Raw genomic sequence first — 18,392 nt, forward strand, 5'->3', positions numbered from 1 at the left:
CCGTGAAAATAACATATAACTTGGAAACTAGATCAAAAGATTTTCCTGCTACGACATATAAAACTGGGCTCCATTTAGGTCAGACATGTAGGTTATTCTTTTACATAATGATTACATTGGATTGTTTTCGGTGAATGTATTTGTGGACGAAGTTCGCTGTAGCATTGATTACGTAAATAACTGGTGTTTGTAGACGAGTGGGCGCCAAAGGGCATTGAATACTCGTGCATCTCTTAGATACATTGAAGTATTGACTTCAGTGCCTAGGGCCCGGGCCCGGGCCTAGGGCGGCCAGATATTAGGGGCGGCAGTCTATATGGTGGGTCCTGAGACTCTAGGGCGGCAAAGACTGCAAATCCGCCACTGATTGACTTGCGAAAATAGAATAATAGTACTCCTTATTATATGTTCGCTTTAGGACCTTTAGGCCCTAACAGCCCAAAGTTTAAAACTCTTTAAAATCATGTTATTGAGAGTAAGTAGGTACCTATAGCATGTCATGTCCAAAGTGGTCCGAAGTGTAAAGATAACCGGGCTAGATTTAGTAGGATTTTAAACTTCTAACGTTTTGTTTTTGGTGTAAACAATATTCAAATAAAATAAACATGAAAAACTTCTAATCGTAAAAACTTTTATTATAATGATTTATTTTGTTCTCATATTCCTTACCACTGGATCGGTTAACGACCTTCTGTTTTGAATGCTGTGGACAAATTCAGTTGTCGCAGACAGAGAACTATTAATAATTATGAGATACCGAACTGAACTATTAATAATATAATCGTAGTCGTATTATGAGGCTGGCATTGGCAGTCACTGCATATTTCCTCGATGAATTATGTTTTTGGCAAATGTGGTTTGCATTGTTTGTAAATTGTTTGTCAAATGCTATAATGCAGACAGGTATACTTTGCATACTTACCAAAATTTCTCCGTATTCATACTGTAATAAACTTGACTAACTATGTTGTTACCTGTAATGTATGTGGCATGAAGTTACGTACAAATAAATGAATATTGGGTAGTCTGAAGTAAAGATTTGTTTGAAAACTAGAGGGCCAGCTGCTACGTGAGACCCCTATGATTCGTTATCTTACTTTTAAGCGATACTCGTATTATCGATGAATGTTGAACGCACGTGTATAACGAAGCTCATTTGCGTGTAAATCCCACATGCATTATATCTGCTGGAAACATTGGCAATTGTAACAGTTTTATAACCGTGGCATCATAAATCGCGCAATATAGGAAACTGGACTGGACACGGCTATCCAACAAAGACCCGTGAATTCATACTAGTTTTATATAATCAGAGTTCAGATGAAGTTGGTCCACGCTGGCGCCTGGATCTATGGAAATAGAACGGAATGACGTAAACATGAGATAAAACAGTACGGGTGTTACAGTCAACATACAGTGTGGTGGGGTTCCCTAGACATTGTGATTATAATAAAACATTTTGATAGTTCATGCTTTCTTTTATAAATAATCTGAAGCAGAAATAACAGAAGAATCACTGCATTTTCCCGTTAAATAAATAGAAAAAAAACTAATGAAGTTCTTTTAACTTACGTACATATGTCTGGAATACAATTTGGTACTTTTACGAGTATTTTACCCAACACTTATCGATGAATGGAAACATCATAATGAAACCGACCTATTCTCAAGGTCTACTTTCCCATCTAAGTTGAACAATCAGATGACAGTCGCTAATAACTATAATATTGCCTGTGCCAAATCTTGGGATTAGGATACTAAAAGCGGATCCCGGTCTCCTTTAAGAAGCAACCGGGAAAGCACATAACAGAACGAATAGGTATTCTAAAATTAGGTATATTTGCACAGCAGATATGTACCTAATTACTGTGATGGACAGGACTTTATACGTGGGCCATGCTGAAAATTTCTGGATTCTGATATATGAGACGATTTATTTTTTCTAAGTCCAGGAGTTTTCAGTAAGCCCTAAGTAATACCTAGGTAATAGGTACTAACCTAGTTTGCTAGAGTTCTTTCCATCCGCTGGTTATAGCATAAAATCAGATCGTTGAATCTAGTTTCTGCACTGGGCACTAATAAAGCTATTTAAATACTTAATTTAATGGGTATGTAAAGTTAACGTTTATTCATGCAAATTCACTCCCACACAACTAGAAGTGCGTCATAGACCCTCGCCCATACATAGATTACCCATCCTACTTTTCCACTCCACTATCGTAGCAATGATATTATTGATATTACTTGTATTGAAATAAGTTTTTGGCAAAAAAAAATATTTTTGTTACAAGCTTTTAAATATCGCTGACTGTACTTTGCTTTCAACGGGCAACTAATACTCATCGAGACAATTCTAACAACCACAAACATAAAGTTTGCGTTGTTTTATCGCAAGAGTCCCCATGTCCCTGTGAGTCCACTCCATCACCAGATCAGCTCCATGTCATCACAATATTGCATTTTCATCCGATTTAAATACATAATTATGCATGCAAAATTTCAGCTCAATTGGAAATCGGGAAATGCGTAAAATTTGAGGCATCCAAGATTTGACTCACACTTAACAAACTAATCATAGCTACGATAGGTGCTATTTTTGCCAAAATTTTCCTTTTTACGAGTGCTATATGTTCTCTCAAGTTTGTTAAAAGTCTGTGACTACTGTTCGTTACACTCTAATCCACGGGAAAATAACCACGATCGCTCTATGAAATGGTGTTCGATTGAAGACATGCGAGCCACGAACGCATGTGTTCAGAGCCATTCGGGTTGTAATTAAGTGAAACCTTTCGATACATTGGAACATTATCAATGCTATACAATTTTCTCGGAGTCACTGAACCGGTTCAAGGTCTTCGTTGATTAATAAATAAGTAGCTGTCTCACAATCGCATTTTTTATACAATACATACGTTAAACACTGATTTAAACGACTTCACGATTATTAAACATTATTAAATTGCCAACATTATTAAGACCAAGTGCGGGTAGTTCGAAAAACTCGCGCGGCTAGAAGATGTTGATGTCAAATTGAGCCAGTCTTCTCCGAGACCACGGGGACAACGCCGTCCTCGAAACGTCGGAGGTAAATCTTAAAACTTAAATACGCGATTAAGTCCCGTTGTGCAATTTAATAATACATACGTTACCTGGTAAACCTTCATGCGTTATTTATTAGCTTCAATAAGTACATAACAAATAAATAGTTACATCTAAAATAGTTATTTATCAGACGTATTTCATAGTCTCAAACATTACGCATGGCTGCGTCCCTTGGAGTGGCCGGCGCTGACCCATCGTTTAGAGGAGCCATTACATTTTCATTACGATTACAATATTTACAATCAATTTCTTTCACCCACTGACCTTGCTCACGCAAGTTTCGCGTTCGAACTAATGTTTCGAACTTTGAACTAGGCCCGATCTCGATTTGCGTAGGTAGTAGTAGTAGGGTTATAAATGTTACATTAAATGTACAGTCACCTGCAATAATATGTTACACAGCGAAGGCCGCAAAAATATCTGACACGATCTTATTTGTAGAGCCATTAGAGCGTGTCACATATTTTTGCGGCCTTCGAAGAGTAACATATTATTGCAGGTGACTGTACCTAACAGTAGTTTCAGCTGTGCTGGAGCCAAGGCCACTGATGTAGGAAGAATAATCAATGAGAATGTTAATAGCTCAGCGCGCAATTCTTATAAAGCTGGGTTCACACATATGTATCTTCAAACATAGATAGATCTTGACAAAGATAAAACTGAAATCTTAATAGCCATGGCCACACATGGTAAACTCTCGTTATCCATCCTCTTCAAGTTATCTTTTTTCTCCGGAATTTCTTCGCTCGCCACGTCACGTCGCTTTTGGGCTAGGTACCTAATCCACGACTTCAAGTCAGCATATTTTGATCTTCCCCTCTTTCTGACAAGAAATTTATTGAAAATATGTAACAAGTTAAATAAAAGCTTGTAAAAAGCGACGTGACGTTCTATCAAAGTATCAACTAAAATATTCATAAGTACCTAATACCTTTTTTGTCGAAATGCGACTATCGATGTGCTCTTTGAATGATTGATGATCAAATTCTCTTCAGTCGCACGTTTTGGGCGAGTTCTAATAAAACGAATAAAGCTTTAAATCTGATACTGAGTCGCTTCGCTATGACCCAAATGGAGTTAATGTCACACGTGTGATACTAGGGCGCTCCACGGGTTAATATCATAATGATTGCCGTCTTTATAAAAAAAATCTCTTACGCATGTCTAGTATCGACTTAAGGATATTTATGCGTTCCCGCCGTGCCAATATTTATGTGACCGTAGCCGGAAGATTTTCTCAATAGTTCTTTGAACAGTTTAAATGCCATTTAACATGGCACGGACAATAAGGACATGTTGCATGGGTTATTGTAAGTGTTAATCGTATATGTGTATTTCTTTATTTATTAGATGAAATCCGTCAACGATATCATACTTAGGTAGGTATTTATGTGTCTATAATAAACTAACATTTGCCAAATTTCCTTGTAAAAAAACGACTACTCGATCTCGAAGAGTTTAATATATTTGACTTACTATCCCAGGACGCCTTGAAAAGTAGGCCACTCAGCATTGCAAAATACATATTGTATTTACACAAAATATGTATGTTTAGGATGCAGATATGCATCCTAATACCAATGATTAAATTTCTAAAAAACGTTACCAAATCTTTTTCCGATAGGACGTAGTAAGTACCTAGTTCCTTCCTGTTGAGTTGTCATATGCAGGACAGAACAGAACTGGGTGTACTTGAGCCCTTTCAAATTAGCGTTAGTATTGCTGGTTGGCTGCCATCCAAGAGCAGGCGTCTCCAAATTACAGAGATCTAAATTTCCAGTCTACAACTAGTTTAGTAGGCTTGAATTTAAATTGGAAAACTTGTTCCCGGGTTTTAAATTAGGCATATTATCCAAGGGTATCAACGAGATTATTATCAGTAGATCAGTAGGTACCCTAGACATTATTGATAATATCTCATGTCAATCATGTCATAAACAACTGGGTAGGTAGCAGTAGACTATGACTATGAATATCTCCTTTTGCAATAAGTTTTATGAAGGGTCAGTTAACTGCACTGTAATTATTGAGTAATTGTGAGTAACCGGAGATCTTTCCCAATTACACTAGGTTATGTTTATTTTTGCTAGGGGAAATGCCAACATTTAGACGTTGTGATTGCATTTTGGTTTTAAATAAATGACATATTTTTATTCCTTCTCATTACATTTACCTACATTTACAGTTAAAGTTGGTAAAATATGTTTTTTTCTTAATTGTTATAATCGACTTCTTACTTATAACAACCAACAGCAACTGTAGGTAGTGGACATTAGTTCAAATATAAGCAAATAATATTCATTGTGATGAACAATATAATAAAACTGAAACAAACTATTTCTATTTCCTTATCAACCACACGGTTGCCTAAGAGCCGATATAATACGAGTACAATGGTTGCACAGGTCCACTTTATAATTATTAACGCGTAACAATAGTTACAATGAGGTTGGTATTTGTAGTTGTTTACCTCATTACCAAACAATTATGTACTTACAATTAATGCACTAGTTCATGAATAGGTGTTTTTATCGTCTTCGTACTAGTTCACATTATTTTTATACTCTTTACGTTTTTGAAAGCCTCTCTGGTGGGTATGGGAGATCTTAGTTATCTTATCACTTATCAGATAACTACCGGCTATCAAATTCTTTGAAAATATCGTCCCATAGGCCATCGACAGTTAACATTTTGCCATGCATTGCCGTCGCTCGTATTTCCCCCAACACGCAGTTTTCACATAACCAATACTTTCTTGGTTCTTCTTTCATAAAAATTAGGTAGGTACTTGTATACGCATAACGCATAACAGAACCGTTTATCAAGTCTATCGAACACTATCATGTCGTTGATCTATGATGTGTGATATTTAGATCTCAATAAGAATATTCAAGCAGATACCTAGGCTTTCCATTCTCATCACGATACTTGCCAATTTCCTGTCAAGCCGCAGCCATATCCGTATCCATTCAGTAAGTTTGCATTGAATTTCTGAGTTGCATATAAATGAAGACCACACGGAATACTTTTAAATTATTAATTATTTAATTATATTAAATGTCGCCTTTATATAGTGGTCTGAGGACTAATTTCGAAGGATGGTTTAACTAGAATCAACATACTTAAAAACGAACTCTAGGATTGCTTCCAGCTGAAACTTGTATAGTGGTCCAAGTTGTTGCTTTCAGTACGTCAAGACCCAAAGTGTCTGTGCTGTATTGATATTCGTAATCAAGCCTTCTTAAGCTTAATCTTTCTAAATTCCTGTCATCTTCTGTTGCAGACAAGTCCTATCTCACATCAAGAACATTCCTGAGCTGATCCTCCTCGGCAGCGAGTCTCCGACCGCCCGCCGTCTGCCCATCTTCTCCCTCATGGTGAAGCATCCTCGCGGCACGTTCCTTCACCACAACTTCGTGTGCGCGGTCCTGAACGACGTGTTCGGCATCCAGGCCAGGGGCGGGCTGAACAGCAACCTGAACTACGGCTCCGATATACTGGGTATTGATGACCAACTGCTGAAGGAATATGAGAAACTGCTGCATGTTGAAACGTGAGTAGAGTATTTTTTAGCAGTGACTTTAACACAATATGATTTCAATTAAGGTTTAAACATCTCGTACCTAAGTTTGTCGTAGGTTCGGCACGTACCGGCTTGGTGTTTGTAGATATTTATATATAATAAGTTTGAAAAGAATCCCCAAAATTATTTGAGTTAGCACACAACGCAAAGTCAATATTGCTTTAACCGTGGTCATGGTTCGCATTCTTTTCGATCGGCTTTTAGGTGCCGAAAATATTTTGCTAAACCTAACATAACTTTAACATAAAACAAATATTAGGACGACATGGAAATTTACTTAGTACATCACTAAACACTGGCTATTATTCAGATGAAGGTCGTTTTGGCTCACCTCCAGGTAGTTAATAATTCGCTAATCTTACAGACAAAAGGAGATAGCACGAGTGAGGAAACTAAGCGCAGTCAAGCTTCCTGATGTACCCATACACAACGAGCACCTCAGACCTGGCTTCTGCAGGGTCTCACTACAATACTTCATGTCCGACAGCGAATTGGCGTTCGTCCTTGAGGCATTAAAAATGGTTGCTACTGAAGGATGGAAGATATTGCCGCAATACGTGGTGAACCCGCAAACGGGACAGTGGAAACACCACACATGCTCCACACTAAGAGACAGAAAATCCCTGTATTCATTGAGGTTCAATGACGGAAAAGTTACGGCCAACGAAAGAAGAGTCTCGGGTAAGCACACAATGACGCGTAATGATTGTGGGAATGTTTATATCTACGTTAATTATGACAGCGACTGTTTATAGCCGCATTGTTTGTAAATCATTAAACATGTAAACGGTTATTTCAGGTCCTGGAATATTCCCGCAAACATATACAGAATGCTTGCAAACTGCCAGAAATCTATTCAACCGGGCAAGAAAATTGGCAATGAAATGTTCGACAGCCGAGCCGGAAGTCAGTTTCAACCCGCGCATCGACTATCTGCGCTGGTTCATGTTACCCAAAGAGGCCCATGACCTTCTTCTGGGGCGGTCAGCGAATGTCAAGCATATTGTGCCATTTGATCCTTCCGGATACACCGGGGCCAGAAAGAGTCTACACACGAGAGCTAATATCGTCTCATCACCTATCTTAGGTTCGTCGCCGCGTCACTTCAGTCTTTCAGCTATCGACGACTGTCAGATATTCAGATTGAAGCAGAAACAAAAGTTCTATTCAAGAGAGGCTAGTCTTAGAGAGACGCCACCGAAGGAAGAAGGTACTCCGATGTCGCATCCAGTTAAATTTGCTGTTGGAGAATCAATATCGCCTCTCCGCCTGTGTCCGCAGTCAGCGCAGCCTCTGCTTATTCGATCGAGATGCTACAGTTTAGGATCGGATAGTCCTGCTGTAGCATTCAGTGCCCAAACAAAACTGAACCTCGGGTTGAAGGAAACTAGTCCAAGCAGTATCACCGAGAAAATTAGTTTCTGTAACTGCGGGAGTCAGACTGATCTCCAATCGTTGGATGATCCCATGATCTCACCTCCAGTATTTCCTTTTAGTACTCAAAGCAGCACATCTGACTGTAGTCAGCTTGGACGCTCATCTCCAACAATGTCTTTGACATCGCAGACATCTGAGGATCTCCAGGCCTATGTCAAAGAGATGACAAAAGATATATGTACTGAGATTAAGTCAGAAATCCGCGAAGTAATATCCAGGGTAGATGACATTTTGGAAAATTCTGAAGCACTTGATCAGTCAAATGTTAGTATAAACTCAATTTCTAGTCAGAGTGATAGGAATTCTGTATCAGTGATGGATGTAGCTGAGTATCTAATGGGAATGTCAAAGGAAATGGCTTCTGAAGTCAAGAGCGAGATCAGGGAAATGGTTAATCAGGTTGACGAGATGATATCACCTGAATACACCGGAAATAGTTCCAGAAAGAGTTCACCTCCACAAACGGGAAGAAATAGGATAGGATCTGGACCGGAGTTAGGATTAGATTTGAAAAGAACATCGCAGTGTTTGAGAAAGTGTCCCACGAGCCCTGTTCTGCCGACTCAGTTGGATATTGAAGAAGAAAACAGACGTTTCAAAAGATCGCCATCCTCGCCATCGCCAAAATCTGCTCAGTGTACACCTCTGCACGAAGCTTCGGGCCCGCACAACATTTCATTTAACTCCAGTGAGACTTCAACGCCAGAAACTATTATCCAGGTGGTGACGTCACAGAACTCCCCAAACATGCCCAAGTCGATAAGCTCAAACAAACTCTCTGACGACGAAGCTTGCTCAGACACGATCTGTAGACATTGTTCTGTCAAAAAACATTGGTGCCAAAACCCTTCAGTCAGCTCACAAGACAGTGGAATTAACATGTGTTACACTGAGACTGATTCATATTTAGAGTTTGGTAAGTGCACGTTATTATTTTAGCAAGAATTTACGGTAGAAAATTCTAGTAAGTAATATAAATCAATCAAAACATGCATCAATTTAATTTACGCTATGGCATTATTACAAGTGCCATTCATTGTTTTTATGAAATCTAGTTTTGTACAGTTGTCGTCCAGTTTTAATCCGCATTTTATTGATCAAATGAAGTGCTTTTGAACGACAAGATTTTATTGTTTTTTTCTCTTGACCGCATGAACCATTAACCAATGCGACTTTGTGCTATTAATTTAAAATTATTTTTACAGTAAAATGGCGAACGTCTTCTGACCCAACAACAACCAACAAAGCCAAGAAGCTTCAGGGTAGACTGAGAATGTGCCAAAAACATGATAAAAGCGAGGTGCCAGACATCATCGAGGGGGTGCCAGTGTGTTCGGGTGACCACGGTCGCTCCGCCAAGAGATACAGTGAGGTGGTTGCTGAAGGAAGAGTGGTCTTTGACATACCTGACGACCAGGAAAATAAAGACAGGTCAGTTAATTAGTCAGGCAACTTATGTTACGTCTTCTAGCAGAGTTTTTCTCGACATGAGTTTTTCTTCTCGTAGATACATTGTATTTAGCAGACCAGGAGAATCTCTAGAAGCCATTAAAAGTCTTGTTGGTTGGAAATATAGGTAGGTAGTCCGATACAGTGTTAATCGATGAAGAAAAAGTCGTTAGTCAAAGGTTAATACTCTCGTTGTAAAATTTGGCAATAGTTTAAGCCAGTGTCAATTTCAAAGCAAATTAGCTGCTGAGTTTGTTGGCAATCCGTCAGGCGGTCTGGTATGCTTCATTTCACAATTTATTACGCTAGACAACGGACAAATTATCTTTCAGACTTTGACTTTTATCCTTATGTTCCGCTACACATTTTAATGTTCATGTAATTATGTTGATGAGCAAGACAGACAATGAGGCTCATCATATTATAACATAGATGTCTAAAAGGTCGAGATGTGTTTTACCAGCTAGGTACTATCATCCAAGCATTAAATTATCCACTTATTGTCAATTTTTTTTCATGTAGGTATGTATTATGAAAATGTTCAAAAAAACAAACATTTTGTTTCATAATCATAAGTGTATGAAATTGGATAATTTTGTTAATTAAGGTTTAATCGAAGCAGAAATGATAAATTACGACCATAGGTAATATGATGACTTTGGTAAAACTAATACTTTGGACGGTATTTAGGCAAGATTATATGTAGGTACCTGTATGGTATAGGAAGTATGTTTTATCTAAGTAATCAATTAAGGGCGATGTCCGAAAATACCTAAATTAAGATCTTTTGATCAATAAGAAAGATATAAGATTTTTTGGATCAATAAGAAAAGAGATTTCTCAAGCAATCAGTTCGAAGCGCATGAGATACCTACTGCACTATCATAACCAGAATGCATCTATTGGCAATCCCAACTATTTCTATTCAGGCAGCGGTGCCAAATGGCAGTGCCAACGTTATCGGCCCTGCCGGCGCCAAGCCGCTCGACCTTCGCCAATCATTCGAGAAAGATCATAATGGTCTGATTTGATTTCTTTTGAATTAATTTAATGACTGGCGAATTTAGATATTCCACTAGACAAGTAGAGGATTGTAATTTATTTAGTTATATTTCATTTTACTTAGTTCACTAAGTAGGTACCTAATATCGGAATCTATGCACATACATTTGCCGTCCTCGGTAAAATACGTAGGTATTTCCTATGTAGCTGCAATATCTTATACAACGAATCACTCAAAAATATCTGACACAATCTTGTTTGTAGAGCCATAACTGCATGTCAATATTATTGCGCGCTTTGTATACGGACGGAATATCGGTTGAAATTAATTCGACTTTTCGGTGTTCAAAAAAATTGATTCGACTCGGTTAAATTACAAAACTTTATCGATATAGCGTTCCTGAACTGAACGTATGTGAATGAAAATGTAGTACATATCGCATTATAATATGGAGCGATATTTCAGTATTTAATAACCCGTCTAAATATAGATGGTCAAGCAAATCTTGTCAGTAAAAAAAGGCGCGAAATTCAAATTTTCTATGAGACGATATCCCTTCGCGCCTACATTTTTCAAATTTGCCGCCTTTTTCTACTGACAAGATCTGCTTGACCAAGTATAGCAAAACATATTCTCCTACACTGTAAGCAGGTAGAAGTATACAGGAACCAATACCTAGGGACTCCGTGCACACTGAAGCAGGCAGTTAGCAACCTGAAGACACTGCTAGGTTTCATGGAGGAGCTGGGGTGGCTAGAGTAGTGCTGCCTCGTTTTCACGTAAAATAGGCACAATGGTTGTCGACTTGCGGAAAATGCCCAGTATAACTAACTAACTAACCCGTCTAAATTTCAATGATGTTCAAATTCCTCAATATAACCTTTAAACCGAGACAAAAATCTATCTCTCGCTGACCTTTTACAACGAACTCCCCTATTAAAAAATGTTACCATATCGTCTGTCCATCTTATACGTATTGATAAAATATTGAATTGGTCGCTTTCTACATAACTACGGTCCATTGTTTCTACAATAGCAACTTCTCAGTCGAAGTGTTCCCCGTTGCAGATGTAAGGATAAACGGTCCAGCCGATCGTCGAATGCGTCGAGCGGTTCGGAGAACAGCTCGCGCTCGAGCGGGTCGAGCGGCTACGGGACCGACCAGAGGGATTCGCGGGACGAGCTCTTTGAGAAAGGGTGAGGGAATTAAGTACTGACATTGCCCTTTATGCAGAGAGCGCGATATTTACTGAGAACATCTTAGTTTGATTAGTCTGAGAATCTTAGTCTGAGAATCCTGGTAAAGGTATATAACCTCTTGATAGGATCTGCATTTGGCAGCCCTTTAGATTTCACTCTGTTCATCTTTTCCTAATTGTTTCTGAAGGCAACGTCTTAATGGAACCATAAAGAAGCTTTTCTTTGGAAATCCTAAGAGGATAGAATTGCCAGAAGACCCAGAAGTTTTTCATCTATGTGACCTGGCTGATGATCTCAGTCGATGTCAAGGCTAAATAGCAATGGCCGTTGGAATAAACGTTATTGTTTTGGCTTTTTATTATATTATTATTAGTAGCCTAGAGCGTCCCGCGAGTTCCTTAACCCATCTTAGTTTATAGCAATAACATAACGCTTTACCTACCTATACAATGAGCTCTGGGCTATAACCGCGAAAATCGAAGGTCGCAAATTGCGGGCATTTTTCTCTGTCTAGTCTTATTACGCCTTCATTGGAGTAAAAGAGAAAGGTTGCGAATTTCGGTTTTCGCGGTAGCCCCTCTAATTCGTTGCTATTAAAAAAAAATAAAAAAATAAAGCGTTTATTCACAAGCTTACTTACATTTAGATACAATACATTCTTCTGCCAAACCACATAGCGGTTTGTTGGCAGACGAGGCTCCTATTATAATTAGCTTAATATGCAAGTACTAGGTAGTTTATTTATATGTAACTTAAACTTATCTACTTAACCCTTTACCGCATGCGTAGCCCAATATGGCATTTTCAATTTAGAAAACTATTGATAGCTATTAAGGTTCATTTTTAAACAAATACTTTTTATTTATGGTATGAAGTTAAGGGGTCAACTCTATGGTCTGAGCGTACAATATAAAAAACTTAGTGTATGGTTTACATAGGTTGCACTTGATCTTTTATCTTATTTAATAGAAAACTACTTAATTTCTTTTTAAATGTTTGTTTTGTCATCCTTGTGGTCTTTAAATCCGACGGTAGTTCGTTATAGATCTTAGGGACTAAATATTTCCTACATCTCTGGCCATAATAATTCGTAAAACTAGGTACCAGCAATTTATTACTATCTCTGTTTCTTATTAACCTTTGATTGACAATAGGTATTTTAAACTCATCATTACACATTTGATCTAAGGCTAAAAATAACGTGACTTTTTCATGAACTGTTAAAATTTTACATTCTGAAAAGAGCTACCACATTAGGTACTACCACAGACAATGTATCGAGTAAGGATGGCAAAGGGAGTAGCGCGACTATGATATGTCTTTAGGATACAGTGTCTGTGGGTACTACCCATACTTACCTGCTTTCTGAATTGCAACACTGAGCAAAAATAGCCACGGCGACTTGCGAACCCGATATAGCCGGCAGAATAGCTTTTAAGTGTTTGGCCTGCATATGTAACCGCTTTTGTGCTTCAGCCCAAGCGATACTTACAGAATAATATCGACTTTATTTAAATCTTCTCTTTTCCTCTTCCACAGCAGCTCGTTCAAGCCTGAGTGCTGCTGGGAGGAGTCAGAGCAGGACGACAGCAGTGCGTGCTCCGATACGTCGCTACCCGACTTTACGTTAGACGACGAAGGCAAGTGGCACTGCCCGCCGAAGGATGTGTGGAAGCCCACGGTTGAGGTGAGACCCACCACAGAGATGACAAAAGGATACGTTCTTTGAATCTTTACCCTTGGACTGCAAACACTGCATTTAGTAGTGAATCTATTTGGAAAAAGTTATTTGTGATTTTTGCCTTGTAGGTTGCGTGACCCATCTACCGCGCCGCATACCTAACGGTGCATGGTATTCCACCTATCCAATTTCTTTGTCCGATGTCATTTCGTCTCACTCTCTCATTAAGTGAGACGCAATACACATTGGACAAAGAAATTGGATAGGTGGAATAGCATGCATCTTAGGTATGCGGTGCCGTAGATGGGTCACGGCACGGCAAAAATCACGTTTTCACCGAAGTTAGCCAAATATAAACTGCAAAGATACGACACCTAGGTAAGCGCACGTCATAATTGAGAGCTGTCCAGTTATGGCGGTTAACATTTGCGACATCACTGTGAAGATCGCCTGACCTCCAACTAAACCAGAACTGAACACAAACTAATATTTAAAACTTCCGCGTTTTGAACACATATTAACTCACATTTATAGACGGGTCTAACGCGAAATTTATTCAATTACCTTTATTTACCGACGTTTCGGCACAGATTTCACTGGTCGTGGTCGCGGCTAACTAATTAAAGTGTAAGGTAATTGAATAAATTCCGCGTTAGACCCGTCTATAAATGTGAGTTAATATGTGAACACAAACTCTTGTAATTCCAGGCGATTCAAGAATACAACATGATCCGAGCCGGCGACAAGGTGCTGGTGTGCTTGTCAGGAGGCCGGGACTCCATCGCGCTTCTCCACACCATGCATCAGTACCAGTTCTACGCAAGGTCCAAGGGCACGCACTTTAGCATCGGTAAGTATTTTTTCTCAAAAATGGACGGCAAAGTCGACTTTGCCGTTTAAAAAATAGGTCGCGAAGCGCGTAGTTTATGGTCAGTCAAAAATTAAAAAGTTAAAAACATTGCAGTAGGGCTACCGCCAATACCGAAAATCGTCAATTGCGGGCATTTTTCTCTGTCACTCTAATTACGCCTTCATTGGAGTAAAAGAGTAAGATCCCCGCAATTTGCGAATTTCGGTTTTCGCGGTAGCCCCTCAGTCTCGATTTTGGGACTGCAATGTTGCATACAAATTCCATTATTTGTCGAGTTCCAAACTTTTTAAAAGTTGAAATGGCCATATCAAATGAAGGCACAGGCCCATTAAACAGCCAAACAGATGATTAGTACCGCGACTATTTAGCTGTCTCAAATAGGTTGGCGTATTTTCGGCAGAAAAATACACATCTATTTTTTTATAAAAAAAATAAAAAGGCGGCAAAGCTAATTTTTTCAATTATTTCTACTTTTTTCTGTGAAAATATATACGTAAGAACGTTGCTTTTGTAAAACATTTCTATGATATTTATATTTCTTGCACCATTTTTGAGAAAAGCACTTTAAATGACTCGGCTGGAAGGCTACTTGCTGGCTTCGGATTCAATTAAACGGACTCCCAAGGTCGTCCGTTTAAAACGAATCCTCAGCCTGCAAGTAGCTGCTTCCGAGCCTCGACAATAATGTACTATTACAAGTCAAGGAACAGGGCCTTCAAATACAGAAGTAACACCATCATTGCCAGCCTATTAGTTGGGGAGCCGACGTTCTAAATGTGTACATACTCGAGCGTCGTACAGACCTATTGGAATCGAAATATTAGATGATAAGAAGAAAAAAAAGTTATATAAAGTTATTTTTTTCCAGCGAGCCGGAAAGCGTCTACAATTTTTTTTTTAATTTCGGGAGGTTAGTGGAGGGTTAAAAAATCGTTAAGCAGTTTGTGGGTTTGGTCGTTTTTGTCCACGTTAATACTATATTTTTTCTATAACTTAATATAACACTTATTTGTAGGCATATTCTTAATCTGACGAACACAAGTTTGACGCCTAATTTTTACATTAAAACCGTCAGATTAAGGAAATGCGTGCAAATAATTATCAGATTTAGTAATAGCACAATTATAGCGTTAATTTGGAGTAATATGACCAAATCCACAATCTGCTTAACAATTTTTTGAACCCCCCACCAACCAAGGGCTCAACATAGATGGCTAAAAGGGGTAAAGGTAGACTACACGGGGTAGCAAGATCTCACTCATATCTTAATCTGACGCGCTCGAGTAAACTCAAAAATACCATCTTGTAGGGGAGCCCTACTATATTGGGTATTTGACTTCTAGTCAAATTTGTTTCTTTTTTCGAACTGTCAAAACGATTTTGCAACTATGGAATTTATATGGAACACTAGCATGTGACGTCACAATCGAATTACCTACTCTTTATAGTTTTATACGGGTTTTAAAATAGAAATTGTGTCTAAAAATAACTGCTGTCTACGTTCATTAATGAATCTTCTGGTGCTTTATTTCATGCATGGTGTAAAATATTTTATTTTAAATACAGTCAAATACCCTATTTTAATCTAAAGTTATCTGCAGAGACTTTAATCCATTTTATAGTTGGTCAAAACAATTTGTCAGTCAGTAAGAACCAGGAAAACATACTCATCCTTTTCTTTTGGGTGCTAGTACTAGTCTAAGACAAAGATAGTATAATTCTCTCTGTCTATGATTGACATGAGACAGTCCATTGACAAACTATATAAGCTTCTTGCACATACTTATTTGATTCGCTACTATTCTTAGTTTATGGACGTCGTAAGGTGGTGGTACTGGTGCTCGACGCGGTCCCAGTACATGTCATCTTGAAACTTAAGTCATTGTCAATTGAGGTGACAGCAGGGTGTCATCTATTGGGCATTAGCATGTCGAGCACTAGTACCACCACCGGCACCACCTTAGCTTTTGCCATCCGTCCACTCCAAAAGCTCTTATTAGCAAATGGAAATCAGTTAAAAAAGTAAATACGTAAAATTTTGTCATTTTACTTAGTAGACACATCGCTCATCTAACATCCTTAAATTAATGCAGTGTCGTTATTTCTCGTTTAGAAGTTCTCGTTATTACAGATTTAGAAGAATAGTAACTTTTATTATTGCCATAAAAATATTTTTTTTACATGTTCATGTGATCAACTGACGGTCTTTCCACCGCGATACAACCGGCTGACTATTTTTTTAATTCATGATAGCATTTAAACTTTCATCTGACAAAGTATCAAGCGGGAGGCGATGACTGACGATATTTGCTCCTGGCCCGCGGTCTATAGGTACCTAACTGTTGTAGGCCATTATTGTGGTGGTAAAGAAGTTCCACTAAAATTTCAGGAGCGTTATTCGTGCACGAGTCAAACTCGGACGTGGACCCGCTGCACCTCATGGCGTACTGCCGGACCCTGGGCGTGAAGCTCATCTACCAGGACAAGCTGGACGACGAAGACTCGCAAAGTAAGTTCCATCATATGTATGATACCTATGTAAGGGTGGTATTCTATCTATCCAATATCTTAAGTCCAATGTCTGTGCATCTCTGTATCTCACTAAGTAAAATGTGAGACGCAAGACACATTGGACAAAGAAATTGTACAGGTGGAATACCACCCTAAGGGACATTGTTCAACAACACAGGATCTCACGAAGGATTTCATTCTCTAATCTAAGATCCAATATAGCTAGTCACAAAAAGCCTTGAGAATTGCTGGTTATTTATAAATTCTAGGTTAGTCAGAAAGTTTGCTAGTTTGATATGATTGATGAAGTGCCTCAGAACCCACGACCCCAGCCAGCGACGAAACAAAAGTGATAGTGTTGTTATTCAAGTTATTTGTGTTTAATTCGCAGTAAATCCTATTCAAAGTAAATTTCAAAAGAAGATATAAAATAGTAACCTGACTAGAACAACATTTTTGTGGATCTATTTATTACAAATTTCGATCTGTAGTTATAGATGTCATATGATATCGTGGCATCTGGGGCTTTTTCGTAGACTTGATATAACGTGTTTGGTGTAACAGTTAACCCTTTGTATTTCAGGGCGCAACAGCAACCGCGCAGAGCTCCACCGCTGGGCGTCGCACGCGGTCCGGCGGCGCGCGTACGCCGCGGCGGCCGCTCACGGCTACGGCGTCGCAGCTATCGCACAACATCTAGACCATGCTGCGAGAGCGTTCATAGCTAGCGCGTTCCATGGCGGCGCGCTAGAGACTGTCAAGGCTCATTATAGAGTCAGGTAAGCTCGGATACCTAATACCTAAAAAGGTGCGACCATCTCAACTATTTTCTTGGTTGTGCGTCCGGGACGGTGGAGTTAAACATGGGTTAAGGTATAGTACGAAGAGTTATGTATTTATATTTGTAGCTATATATAGTCATGATATATTTTAGTATGTTATTGATTATCCATTAGGCGTAACGAAGCAACTAAATCATTAGAACACACTTTAGAATTAAGGTAAGATTATAAAAAAACTTTAGTTACACCCACGAATCCGTATTAATTAAAAACGCTTAAGTCTGATACTATTTTTCAATAACTATTATAGTGTTTATTTAGATAAAAATTTATCACACTTGAGAGTAATTTTCTAATACGAGTATCATATCCATTCCCTCACACGCTGCTTGTAGCGGGTCATTGCAAATGGAGAATAACACCTTAGTGCTCAGCCTCTGCCATTGCGACGTACTCGGCGCTGTCAAACCCCACTATAAAGTGAGGTAAGTTGATGTAACAACGACTATTGTAATATAAAAATGATTGTGTTACAGATTGCTTACTGACGTGGCGATGAAAAGTTTCCAAAATTGTTATATATCTACATTTCAGACACTAACAATTTCCTATGGGAAACGGCATTCCCTATTTTCAATATGGAAACTTTCGTTACCGCTTGTGAGATTTCCCAAATGATTCACAAAATCACACCTCACCCTTGTCAGGTATTTTTCAAGCTCCAATGTTAAGAACTTCATTATTAGATTCCAGAAATTTTTGTTCCGATTCCT

The 18,392-nt window shown here is 38.7% G+C and overlaps 1 protein-coding gene across 5 annotated transcripts in view; it reads left to right on the forward strand.

Moving 5' to 3' along the window:
• The window catches only part of LOC134794875 (uncharacterized), a 114,706-nt gene that overhangs the window by 93,099 nt on the left and 3,215 nt on the right, over window positions 1–18,392 (forward strand). Inside the window, exons 6-15 of one of the 5 annotated variants that reach the window (XM_063766695.1) lie at window positions 6,386–6,655; window positions 7,050–7,366; window positions 7,485–9,038; window positions 9,328–9,553; window positions 11,643–11,771; window positions 13,314–13,461; window positions 14,164–14,305; window positions 16,716–16,835; window positions 17,421–17,616; window positions 18,015–18,123. In XM_063766695.1, coding sequence (XP_063622765.1) covers window positions 6,386–6,655; window positions 7,050–7,366; window positions 7,485–9,038; window positions 9,328–9,553; window positions 11,643–11,771; window positions 13,314–13,461; window positions 14,164–14,305; window positions 16,716–16,835; window positions 17,421–17,616; window positions 18,015–18,108 — 3,196 coding nt within the window. In that variant the 3' untranslated portion in view covers window positions 18,109–18,123. Of the gene's footprint in view, window positions 1–6,385; window positions 6,656–7,049; window positions 7,367–7,484; window positions 9,039–9,327; window positions 9,554–11,642; window positions 11,772–13,313; window positions 13,462–14,163; window positions 14,306–16,715; window positions 16,836–17,420; window positions 17,617–18,014; window positions 18,124–18,392 lie in introns of those variants that run through there. The other 4 variants (XM_063766691.1, XM_063766692.1, XM_063766693.1 and 1 more) reach the window with 4 other exon arrangements.

This window comes from Cydia splendana, chromosome 11 (genome assembly GCF_910591565.1).
Source record: "Cydia splendana chromosome 11, ilCydSple1.2, whole genome shotgun sequence".
In the NCBI taxonomy this organism is placed as follows: Eukaryota; Metazoa; Arthropoda; class Insecta; order Lepidoptera; family Tortricidae; genus Cydia; species Cydia splendana.